Source organism: Leguminivora glycinivorella, chromosome 1, assembly GCF_023078275.1.
Source record: "Leguminivora glycinivorella isolate SPB_JAAS2020 chromosome 1, LegGlyc_1.1, whole genome shotgun sequence".
NCBI classification, from domain to species: domain Eukaryota; kingdom Metazoa; phylum Arthropoda; class Insecta; order Lepidoptera; family Tortricidae; genus Leguminivora; species Leguminivora glycinivorella.
In genome coordinates, this window is record NC_062971.1 from 35,441,377 (window position 1) to 35,454,551 (window position 13,175).

General features: G+C 38.5%; 1 protein-coding gene across 5 annotated transcripts in view; it reads left to right on the plus strand.

The window, feature by feature from the left end:
• Positions 1–13,175, plus strand: part of LOC125228782 (multidrug resistance-associated protein 1) — a 116,945-nt gene that overhangs the window by 50,109 nt on the left and 53,661 nt on the right. For all 5 annotated transcript variants that reach the window (XM_048133471.1, XM_048133465.1, XM_048133479.1 and 2 more), the window contains exons 3-6: positions 7,044–7,310; positions 8,906–9,099; positions 11,753–11,938; positions 12,387–12,644. In XM_048133471.1, coding sequence (XP_047989428.1) covers positions 7,044–7,310; positions 8,906–9,099; positions 11,753–11,938; positions 12,387–12,644 — 905 coding nt within the window. The remainder of the gene's footprint in view (positions 1–7,043; positions 7,311–8,905; positions 9,100–11,752; positions 11,939–12,386; positions 12,645–13,175) is intronic.

A 13,175-nucleotide genomic window follows, 5' to 3' on the forward strand; every position in this document is an offset into this window, starting at 1 on the left:
ATGATTGAAAGTGTTAAACAACCGAAAGCATACGGTTTAGGGACAAATACTTGTTATAAAAAACTTTCTAGAGCAGCCATTCTCAAAGTGTGCTCCGCGGACCCCGTAAAGCCTCTCTGGGGGCTCCGTGTGAATTTTGGGTACCTGATATGCAACTTCAACTCTCTTCCATAAAACCAAATATTCATCAATTGTTAAAAAATAAAAAACAGTTTCATGTAGGTAATACTTACATTAGAATCTAGTGATTAGATTTTACTATCATGATTGCTTATTAAAATAAAGATTGCAATAAAAAAAATTATTTAATTTAAGGGTTCCGTCAGATGTTTTACTTTCTAAAAGGGTTCCATGGTAAAATAAGTTTGAGAACCGCTGTTCTAGAGAATTGGCTTCCCAGAAATGTATCGACAAGACATAGTGTTTATATGGCTTCGTATTTTAATCCGAAGTACTCATCGTTTTACCATGAACAATGCCTTTATTTACTGTTACTGGGGACCGATTTTTAAATTTCGAACGGTGAATAATATCTATTCTAATATGGATATTATGTTTCCTTGTTAGTATGCCTTGTTTCTTAGTCTTTACTTACGACCGCATAACGATTAGCGCGCGTAATATAAACAATATAAATAACTCACTTGACAATCAATTGACCTCATCTCGTAGCAATAAGTGCATCAAAATGACAATTCACTATATTACTACGAAGGGCTGAAGTCTGCTACACACTACGTATTTTCTCGGATCACAATTGTCCTCCTTGAGGCTCAATGAATGAATGAATTGAAACTTGTACTGAAAAACTATTACGCCGTGTCTTGCGTGGGCGACGGTCGCGCGACCGTCGCCCGACCGTCGCCATCGCGTCTCATACTTCCATATCGATAAGGTTTGATTTCGTATGCGTCGCATCGCCGTTGCGCGATGGTCGCGCGACCGTCGCCCACGCAAGCCACGGCGTTAGTTGAGCACCTTTTTTTTTACTTATTAAAAATGGTTCTAATACTTCAAATGACCCTTTTAACGCGAGTGAATACTGTAGACTACAACTCTTATCTAAATTAAACCCAATCCTTCTGGTGTTTCGGGTGTCAATGGGCAACAGTGATTGCTTACCGTCATATGACCTACGAGTATCTGCTCGCTTGCCTTCTATGGCATAAAAAATCGTTCATTAATCAAACATCATTCGCGATAGCCTTGGTTATTCCATGCACTACATTCTGTATGAAAAAAGTATTAAATTATTCTGTGGTTTGGCACAACCTACTGCCCGGTGGCCGGCCGGCCTTTACAGAGGTTTCCCATTCAACAGGGCAGTGACTCCAGACGTCATCGTTTAGTTCCAATTGCTCACCGACCGATGGCAATACGCCTCACCCTTATATTTTCATGCGCTGCATGAAATAGTTAGTATTAAATTATTCTGTGGTTTGGTACAACCTACTGCCCTGTGGCCGGCCGGCCTTTACCGACGTTTCCCATTCAACAGGGCCACACCTCGGACACTGGCGATCAAATATATGAAAGAGGCGCGTTCCTAGCACACATTCTAAGCTCGTGTAGGTGAACGCGTACCATACTTGTATGAGTGAGACATGACAGGTCAACTGTTCGCGTTTTTGACAAGCGGTAACTGTGAGGTAACCGAGAGGGGGTGGGCGGCACTTTCAGCGGGGAGCGGGAGTGGCCATACTGTACGATAGTACTCTTTATTATACTGTGACAGGGCAGTGACTCCAGACGTCATCGTTTAGTTCCGATCGCTCACCGACTGATGGCGGTACGATGGCGGTATTCTGTAGTTTCGCACAACACAACCTACTGTCCGATTTCCCATTTTCCTTTATCATTCTTATTAAACAGCGTTAAAAAAAGACAGCGTAAGAATCTGTTTGAACACCGACTGCTCACCTACAGTCTGCTTATAATGTTAGGGCCTACCTCGAAACTCGAAATTCAACTCGTTAGCTGCCCTTATCGCTGGAGTACGCAAAGATAAAGAAATCCGGCTGTATTGTAAATTTGTAATACATCAAACATTGTGCAACATTTTCTCTAAGCCAGCCTGATCGTGAATCGTGATTGTTTGTGCATCATGGGTTCGTCACGTGTAAAATTTGTTACTGCCATGCTAATTTTCATATTTTCGTCGCATTGTCTCATTTTGACCGCTTGATATTGATACTTTTTTTACAGCACTTACAGCGTAGTTATTATTAATAATATTAATATGTCTATGGCTCTAACCGGAGTTCAAAAACCGAGTATAGTGTCCAACGAATGCGAACGTCTGCTGATCTATCGCTTTCGTATTCGTACGATAATAAGACAGATAACGACATTTCTCGAAACTCACAGGAGAATTGGGGCTATAGTTTCGACGTCAGCCCATCCATAACATAGGATAAGATAACATAAATACTTATATTTCTTAGAAAAATGTCCCAAAATGAAAACACTCAAAATACTCTTAAATAATGTTTAAATACTATAAATATACTTACAAACATGGTTTAGTAAAGTACACAAAAAATATTGTGTGCAAAAATTGAAAGTTGCTCTAACATTCATATTATTCTACGACTACGTCTATACCTAAACTAAGTAACGTAATACTTGTATCTCAGGCATTTCGTGTTAGTAGGACATAGAAGGGATTTTGCATAAAATGATTTCTCAGTTTGAATATTGATCCCTAATAAAAGTTGTTCATTATGACATCAAAAGTCACTATTCTAATTATTCTCTGTACAAGTAATTTGTTCTGTACAATGAAGTGTTTACTACTACTACTACTACTACTACTATTCAAATTTTGGCTAGACGTTACTAAATCAGCCTAAGGAAGCAAGTACCTACGCAGACGTTAGCCATTATATCAGTTGATGGTAAGGCTACAGCCGACCTGTGTCACAACAAGTACCGTTGGAATGGTAGCTTGTCAACTGATGCGAGACGGTCAATCGGCCTTTGATGGCCGCGGAGCAATCAACTCACTATTGTAGGTATTGATGCGACCAACAGATTGATAAAGCGCTTTAGGTTCAATCTTACAGTAGAATACTTCGCTCCAATATTTGCCCCACCACATAATATGTTAATGAATAATTTTTAAATTACATAGGTAAACTTTGCATATATACGAGTATCCATACTAATATTATAAATGGGAAAGTGTGTGTGTCTGTTTGTTTGTCCGTTTTTCACGGCAAAACGGAGCGACGAATTGTCGTGATTTTTTTTTAAGTGAAGTCAGTTGAAGGGATGGAGTAACATAGGATACTTTTTGTCTCTTTCTAACGCGATCGAAGTCGCGGGCAAAAGTTAGTATATTATTTATTTATAAAGACTTTGATGACTTGAGGTCTCAATGCGCACCGAGATTCTCTGTAGAAAATTTAAATTTCATATGCAAGGACCACCAACATTCTGGGGGCACGGTAATTCCCCGCCAAGGCGAGTTAGTAAATATTCCGCATAATTGCTTCAAACTAGGTAGGCCACAGTATTTATTACAACACACAGGAGATTTCTTGATCTACCTCTCTAATTTTCTAGCGTATTCGAATGATAGAGAAGCATCGCGCAATTAGTTCAAAGTACCTGGGCGACCGAGCTTCGCTCGGGGATCGAAAACTCAGAAAATTCGCATTTCCCGGGACCTAGATTTATAAGCTAGATAGATTTTTCACCCACAAAAGTCCTCACATATATATAGCTTTTTTAAGCAAACGTGGTTGTGAATACTTCACGTTCACAACCATCATCAATTCATCACGTACAGTCAAGTGTAAAAATATGGGTGTACAAAAGTTGCTCAAAATATATCCCATAGCTCTTATGTCCCGAGCTATGGGACATACTTTTGAGTACGAACTGTTTCGAATCCCAAAACCATTTGAAGTTACTGCGGAATTTGCATTTACGTTTTACTTCAAAATGCCTTAGATATAAAACACGTTTTGTCACCGGCATCAGCCGAGTGTGTCGTAACATCAATCGGGTTTCCGACCGTGTAATCTCATTGGATGCGCGCGGTGTCCTTGCGCGAGCCATTGTAGTGACATTAAGAAGCGGTATTTGACCTTTCAAGGTCTGATCTTTATGTTATGTAAAAAAAAATAAAAAAATGTAGTTCGCTTCTAGCAGTACACCATTACCACAGTATAATAAAATAAAGAGTACTATCGTACAGTATGGCCACTCCAGCTCCCCGCTGAAAGTGCCGCCCACCCCCTCTCGGTTACCTCACAGTTATCGCCTGTCAAAAACGCGAACAGTCGACCTGTCATATTTCACTCATACAAGCATAGTACGCGTTCACCTACACGAGCTTAGACTATGTGCTAGGAACGCGCCTCTTTCATATATTTGATCGCCAGTGTCCGAGGTGTGCCATTACTGTTTTCACGGCTAGGTCCTACCGTGCACGGCCGTGGCAACCTGGCAACCAAGCATCCAACCACAGCTACACTTACCTTGGTAGTTGACAATGACTAGGTACTAATTTGACGAGTAGGTACGTAGAGTGACAATGAAAGCCGGCATCATGGGCGGGATGGCAGTATAAAATCTGCATGTGCAATATAGACATAGCAAAAGCGAGTCAATTTATGAAAGTCCTTGCCTTGTAAAGTCAACAACATATTTTTCTCTAGATATAGCCAACACTATTTACCTTGTAGAATAACTTTAAATTAGAATATATTTCAGAAATAATCGCCGCAATTGCATTGAAGTGCCGGGAAATCGTCGATTAAGTCATGAATGAAAATGAATTGTGTTTCATGAGATTGTGTTGGTATAAGAATCAGACTTATCAGACCTATACGGTTCTCTAGTTCCGATTTGATTCCTCATAGCAAACTACAAACATGATACATGAAACTCAGTGCAATTTTAATTAAGAATTCTTAAGTTTGTTTTTTATATTTACACTATCATTATTTTTTTATTTGCCTGAAAGGACGCGAACATCTTGTTCTTAATAAAAAGTAAAAATGGTTAAATAATTCAATACTTTTATACATATTGTTCGTTTTAACTCATTCGTCATGACTCAGAAACGAAAACTACTAGTCACACTCATCACACAAACACGCGTCTCGACACTCTCGACTCGTAGTAAATATTAAAGTCATTATACCGCCAGGTTATAATTTATGTAATTGCAAGAAAAACTACAATGACGTCACACGCTCCGGTGCCTCGATTAAAAACTTGTCCGTTTGACCGCAGGCGCAAGTAAGCGGATCTTTGGCGGCCTTGACTTGTCTTCTAAAATTGTTACTATGAAATAAATAAACAAATTATATTCCGATTTTAAGTGGATTTGTGGAAACGTAATTAAATAATCGTAAGGCCTTTGTCGTTTTGAACCGCCGCGGGCGGCGTGCACCGGCCTTCGTCCACAGCATCTGTATGGTGTTCGTAGAAACACTACTACTTAGACCGACTACATCAAAATATTTTTAAACGTAGCATACCGGCGCTGCGGGAAACGTTAGAAAGACCTGGCCTAAGACAAACTAAGTTGGGAGCTGGTTTAGTTCCAGTCAGAAGTACCGTCCTTTGATCATTTCTGCCTCAACGTAAACGCCATCATGAATGGCAAAAAGTTACATACCAGGGTGTAATACTCGCGAGACCTTTATTCTGTTATTGTATATGCAAAGAGAGCGGATATATAATTAATTATTGTCAAAGTGAAATGTGGGCTGGACGGATGCCGCAGTTGATCGGAAAACTTCAAGTCTTTAGCAAAGCCAAGAATTCGCTCAAAGGTTGACTGGAAGAGATCCCTTATAGGTATAAGTTCGCCTTTGTCTTATGTACAATAAAGTGTTTACATACATACATACAAAGCCTTTCCATAGCAACGGGACAATTAATAGCGTCGTTAAAAATAACTGCAATGTCTTCGTTGAATGATTCATAGTCGTGTTTATGAATTACTTAGTTGAAAATTAAATAACAATACCTAATATTGATACTTAATTACTTATTCTTCTTTTAGATCATTAGTATTGGACTGTAAATGGTTGGGAACACTGTACTTATACTACTTAGTAGTCAACACGTAGTAGAAATGAATGTCCTCTATAATTAAGCGACGACCGGTCTGGCGTAGACGATAGTGATAGTGACCCTGCCTAGGGTTGTAAAAAAACGGTTTTTTTCTGGCTTGAAAAAAAACATGAAAAAAAACCGTGAAAAAAAACAGTTTTTTTTCTGGAGTATGTTTTTTTTCAAAAGTACGAAATCTCAAAATTTGCAAAGTAGTTAATACTTTTATACGGTTTTTTAGACTTAATGTTAACTATTAAACGAATTTAATCAAATAACTTTAATTTCTGGTCTTATAAAAGTAACATTTACGAAATCTGTAGTTTGTAGTTATCACTATTTACTGTTGGCAACACCACCGCCTCTCCACGCTACACGCCGCATCGGGAATTCCCCAATAAACGTTTGTATACTGAATTAAAATGTACGTTATTGTTATTGAAACACGTTACAACTCACGAAAAACCGTTATTGTCGTATTATTTGTTCATCTGAAAAAAAAAACCATATTTAGAAAAAAAACCATGGTGCTCGGTTTTTTTTCATGTTTTTTTTCATAATTCTGAAAAAAAACATTTGGTTTTTTTTTCTATTTACAACCCTAACCCTGCCTGATAAGCCGCGGTCCTGGGTTCGAATCCCGGTAAGGACATTTATTTGTGTAATGAGCTCAGATATTTGTTCCCGAGTTGTGGATGTTTTCTTTATGTATGTGAGTGTGTTTAGTAAAACGACCCACTTTGTCGGTTACCATTAAGGCGACATTTACTTGTATCTTTATATGAATAAACTGACAAAGCGGCTTTTTTGTAGCAATCGACAAAGTGGGACGTTTTCCCGTGCACACTCGCATTAGTATGTATATCGTCGCCAAGCCCCCATAGTACAAGCTTTATTTAGTTTGGGGCTATGTTGATCTGTGTAAGGTGTCCCCCAATAATTTATTTAATTCCAATTCTTTGTTCCAGAGTTTATCAGCAACCCTGCTATACTACAATCGCAAATACGGCATGCGAGCGTCAGGGGTGCTATTCTTCTTCTGGCTGTTCCTAGTGATAGCCGGCATCCCCCAGCTGCGGTCAGAAATCATCCTCCACAACCAGAAACGAGACGATGAGAACGTACAGTACGCGTTCGTCAGTTATTGCCTGTACTACTCGTTGGCGGTAGTCATGTTCCTACTGAACTGCTTTGCCGACTTACCGCCTAGAGATACGCCGTACAAATATGAAAAGGTAAATAAACTTAGTACTAAGATAATTCGCTTGATAATTACTTTTTATAGGGTTAAATTCTACGCGAAAAGGTATAGCATGAGATCCTATACAACCAGCAGGGGAGGTTCAGGGAGTTTAACCTAGGGTAAACTGTGTCATCAAACCCTATGCGACGCTGACAGAAATTTGTCCAAATCTGTCCTTTCTCTGTATGATACATGTTACATATTAGGGTGGATCAAAAAAACACTTTTTTGGAATTAGCAAACCTAATAGTTGTCAATCAATGACCCTTAGTCTATGAAGCCTTTGTGCAAAATTTCAGCTTTTTTAATCAACATCTTCAGCCCCCGCATTAGGTTTGAAATTTTGAAAATCTCATACTAACCTGAAAATTCAACTTTCAGATTTAAAAAAAAATTCGGCTGTATAAGTATAATATGTCATTGATACATATAATTATAAGAAACTACCAAAAGTTGCGAAAATAGCATCAAAAATCGCCAAAGTTCGCCTAGTTTTAGTACATTTGCCGAAATAGCCGCTAAAATATCGAAAATTTGCGATTTTTAACGCTATTTTCGCAACTTTTGGTAGTTTCTTGTAATAATATGTATCAATAATGTATACTGAACATAATACTGCCGAAAGTTTTTTTTTTATCTGAAAGTTGAATTTTCAGGTTTGTATGAGATTTTCAAAATTTCAAACCTAATGCGGGGGCTGAAGATGTTGATTAAAAAAGCTGAAATTTTGCACAAAGGCTTCATAGACTAAGGGTCATTGATTGATAACTATTTGTTATACAAGGTTTGCTAATTCCAAAAAAGTGTTTTTTTAATCCACCCTATTACATATCCACAAATTGTGTTATTAATGTGGGAAATCTTGGACTTTCCATATTATTTACATGCATTGGTGGGTAATCATGTTCCTACTGAACTGCTTTGACGACTTACCGCCTAATAGAGATACGGCGTACAAATATGAAAAGATAATTAATATGCTACTGAGATAATGTACTTTAAGATGTTTTTCACACTATCAGCATGACATACCAGATGCGGGCAATGAAATCCCTCATACGAAAACAGATTTAGGTCATTTCAAAAGCTTCTATTGAACTTGCCTTTTATTTCTGTAGTGAATGTAGTGATTTAGTGAGCAAGTACTACATTTCCCAAACTATGGATGCGATATTTAGTGCGCCCTGAAAGTACCATTATGGTATCTAAAGCCTCCGCCACACATAAAGCGTTTTGATAACGTAGCGTTAGCGGAGCGGAATGCATGCTGAATGCGCGCGCAATCCGCGCTCGTTAGTTCCCGCCGGCGTCCGCTGGGCGCAACGCCAGCGTTCGTCCGGCGCACCACTATCATTGCGCTCCGCCTACGCTCTCAAAACGCGCAGGTGTGGCCGAGCTTAAAGCGAGAGGGATATTTTTTGCCCCCTTTTTATGATGGCCAAGAAATGGGTACCTAACTGGGCAGCTATCATAGGGTTAGCTTTAGGAACCACGGATTTAGTGTATTATATTTTATTTAATTATATTTAACGTACTAAATCTGTATGCTTTTCTACATCATCATTTCATATTATCAATTTCTTCTAGAACCAGTGCCCCGAGAGCGCATCAGGGTTCCCCAGCCGGCTGACGTTCAGCTGGTTCGACCCGCTCGCCCTAACCGGGTTCCGCAGGAGCCTGACGGAGGGCGACCTGTGGGCGCTCAAGCCGCCCGACTCCTCCAAGGAGGTCGTCCCCAAGTTTGACAAGTTCTGGGAGCGGTCCGTGAGGAAAATGGAGGTGTAAGTGTTTTTTTTTTACTAGCCTATTGTAGTGTCCCACTGCTAAAGGCCCAGGCCCCAGGGGGGGTCACGTGGTCTATTTGTATGGCCAACTTAGGCTCCAGGGGGGCTCATGAACCATTTTGGCCCACCGTTCAGGGTGCATGCGGCAGACATGTCCAAGTCCAAGTGTGTAAGTGTGTGTGTGTGTAAGTGTTATACTCATTTATATCGTCACTACTTTTAAAAAATCTCGTATCTCACGCTGTTCCTCAAAGTTAAAACGCAGTAAGTCTATATGCATTCCATACATACTTACTACAATTTTCTTTTCATTGACAGACGAAGATACAAGTTTTTTTTAAAGTAGTGACGATATGTAAATGGGCTTACTCATGGCCGCAGACTAAGGAGACGCAAAGATGTGGCCTACGATTGAGCTCACCTAGAATTTATTATTATTATTATAAATGGGCTTACTCTTGGCCACAGACTAGCCAAAGGCAAAGACGTGGCCTACGATGGAGTGAGCTCGCCCGGAAGATGCCTTCACCCTTGATTTGAAGATTGCTGGGTTATATGAGCTGCGAAATATAGACGCCGGCAATTATATACATTGTATGAAGAAAAGTGACTCGGAGGCCGATTTTTGAACTTAAATCACTCCCGTTCCGATTTACGATCCGTGAAATCGAATACGAATGATCGATACTATATTCCAAAGTTCTAGTGCTTGTTTTTCTGTTTGCGCAAACTTTGAATTAGCGAAATAATGCGGCGATCGGTGCCCTTTGTTCAAAAAATGTGCAAACACACAGTTTCGATTTGAACTGTAGTATAAGGACGTGAAACTGAGCCACATAGACAGAGAGCGTTTCACTTCGCAAACAGCTTATGATAATTTTAACCGCTTATGCAGTCTTTATACAGGTTTACTGACGATTCGCCAAAAAACATTTCCCAAAGTTTCACATCCCAAACTATTATTCCCAAATTATCATTTCCCAAATAAACGTTTGGCAAAACAACTTATCGCAAATTGACATTTAGCAAAAGTTTTTTTGGTAAGTATTTGTTTCCCAAAATATTTACTTGGTCAAATTTCATTTTACCAAATATTATTTAGTCAAAGGTATTGTTAGGAAAAATTTCCATTTCCCAATATATTGTAATTAAATGGCGCACTAGAAATTTGTTTGTTGATTTTATACTTTGTGTCCAAGATTTGTGTGAAATAATGTGTATGTCGTACTTTTTTTCCTCCTGCTGCAAATGTCAAGGATGACATTTTCACTTACATGTCCGGATACATTTTATTAAAAAGAAACCTTATGTTTTCAAGACCATTATGTTCTATTAATTTTTAATTACTTTAAAAAGCCATTTCCAGTTTGCTCACTGTCAACCTAACACGCTCCTCCTCGCTTCGCTCGTCGTCACACATAAACTGACCCTGTCGCACACGAGTTTTCTGTTACAATACTAATAAAATTATTACATTACATTTATGCCTTGTAATATTTATTGTCAAACGTGGTTTTGCATGGTGTAATTTGTATAAACATTTTTTGACAAAATAATTTTGTCCAGTAATTAATTTGACAAAAATAAAGTTGAGCAAACTTTTCTTGTCCAACTGATGCCTTGGGAATAAAACTGAAATTATCATTTGACAATTTTAAGTTAAATTTGGCAAAAAAATCTTCGGTAAATTAAATTAATCCCGTAGAAATGAAAATGCAAATGCCTAAATATTTTCGAAATTTGCGATGTGAAATTTTGACCAAACATGTTTTTGGGATATAAGTTTTGCCATTAAAAACGTTTGCGAAATAAAGTTTTGTCTAAATAAAATTTGACTAAGTAAAATTGTGCCAAATGATAATTTGACCAAACAAATTCATTGCGAAACATACCTTTGCCAAACAATACTTTGGGAAATGAAACTATTGCGATATGATTATTGGGAAATGAAATTTGACGAAACGTTTTTTGGCGAAACGGCAGGACACCCTTTATACAATACCAAATAGCATACGAGCGAAATGTAGACACACAGAAGCGTCCTTATACTTCGGTTCCAATAAAGACTTTTCATCAGAAATCTCAAGATAAATGTGTCCTTTTTGCAGATGGGCCATTTTTTCAAAGTTGTACACCCCAGTTTTTTTTTATTTGGAATTTTTATGTGGTTTCCACTCAGAATCGCCAGCTCTTTCAATCTTAATAGAAGAAAAAAAGTGTTCCAAAGTTTTTTCCCATTCCGTTACCATTTTTTCATACATTTTGTATGGCGGTAACGGAATGGAAGGTTTGAAAAATGTATGGAAAGTCTTGGGACATTTTTTTTCTTCTATCAGGATCGAAAGACCTCGCGGTTGTGAATATGAATCACGTAAAAATACCATGTTACAAAAAAAGTGGGTGGACGGCTTTAAAAAAAATGGCCCAGAAAAATCATACACATGTTACGCTATTTGTATTACCAATATAATATAACTATGATTGAAATAAACTCAATCGAAATCAGTGCATACTTAGGAAATAATAATAGGTCATTGATATAGGAAAAGTAATAAGGAAAAGCATCGTTTACAGTTTAGGTACATGTCTTTATTATTTTCCACCTCTACAATCGATTTATCGCCAGCTCAAATCACAATAATGCTTACAGTTCCAACGAAACGCGAGCGACGTACAGCAAAACATCGGCCAGTGTCAACTTCAAGCCAGAAAGCGAAAGAAAACCCGCGTCCATACTGCCCGCTATGTGCCTCACATTCGGCCCACAATTCTTGTTTGGATCCACTTTGAAACTGGCGAATGATCTTTTGATGTTCGTCTCACCACAGTTGCTCAAGTAAGTATTGTATTCGAACGAAAACCTATATGTTGTCTGTCCATTATGTCTCGCATTTGGCCCACAATTCTTGTTTGGCTCAACCTTGAAATTGGCAAGTGAGATTTTTGTTTTTGTGTTTGTCTTACTTCAGTTGCTCAAGTAATGAAACCTGCATGTGACTCGTCTTTAGCTCACGATTCCATTTTGTGTCATCTGATGATCGAGTCACATCTATGTATTGTGTGTAAAAGATGTAATGTGGAAAAAACGTCTATAACTGCCAACATTAACACTGCTTCCAAAAGTTTGGCGGGGTCGCCATGTAAGGCTTTCATAGTCCATAATGTACGTTGCGCAGATATAAGTACTTATTAATGACCAGGGTATCTTTGAGGGCGAGCAGTACATTCTCCATTCTTGCAACTCATTCAATAATCCCTTGCAATTTATTTTTGTTTCTTTTCAGATACTTAATAGCGTTCATAGGTGACAAAAATACTCCAGTATGGAAAGGCTACCTCTACGCAGTGGCCTTACTCGTATGCGCCTCCATACAAACCATGCTCCTCGCACACTACTTTACGAGAATGTACTTCGTGGGCATGAGGATAAGGACCGCGCTCACTAGCGCCATCTATAGGAAGTCGCTCAGAATGTCCAATGCAGCGAGAAGGGAGTCCACCGTTGGAGAGATTGTCAATTTGATGTCAGTGGATGCTCAAAGGTAAGACAAATAAAATAACTACTATAACTAGACCTTATATAACCACAAAATTAAAATTTTGAAAAAAAACCCCGACATAGTGGACCGATTTTCATGAAACATGGCTAGGAACACTGCCGACTAACTCAGCTTTCAAACAAAAAAAAATTAAATCTAAATCGGTTCATCCGTTCCGGAGCTACGATGCCACAGACAGACACACACACAAACAGACAGACAGACGTCAAACTTATAACACCCCACGTATTCGCGTCGTGGGTTCAAAAAATAAGTCAATCGATTCCCATTCATAAAAGTGTTTAAAGTTATTGTAAGAAAGTAGAAGAAATACCTACTTGATTTTTCTGATAATTTTGACCAAATTAATGAACTACACTCCCACTTTACTGTATCCATATTTATTAGTAACTAAATAACGTTTTTAGCCTGTCTTAGACAAACATATTTAATCAACACTGTTTCCTTCATATCGAATTCAAACAAAAACTGTAAGTCAAGATGATAAAGACTGTATCGTTAAGTATAAGCACA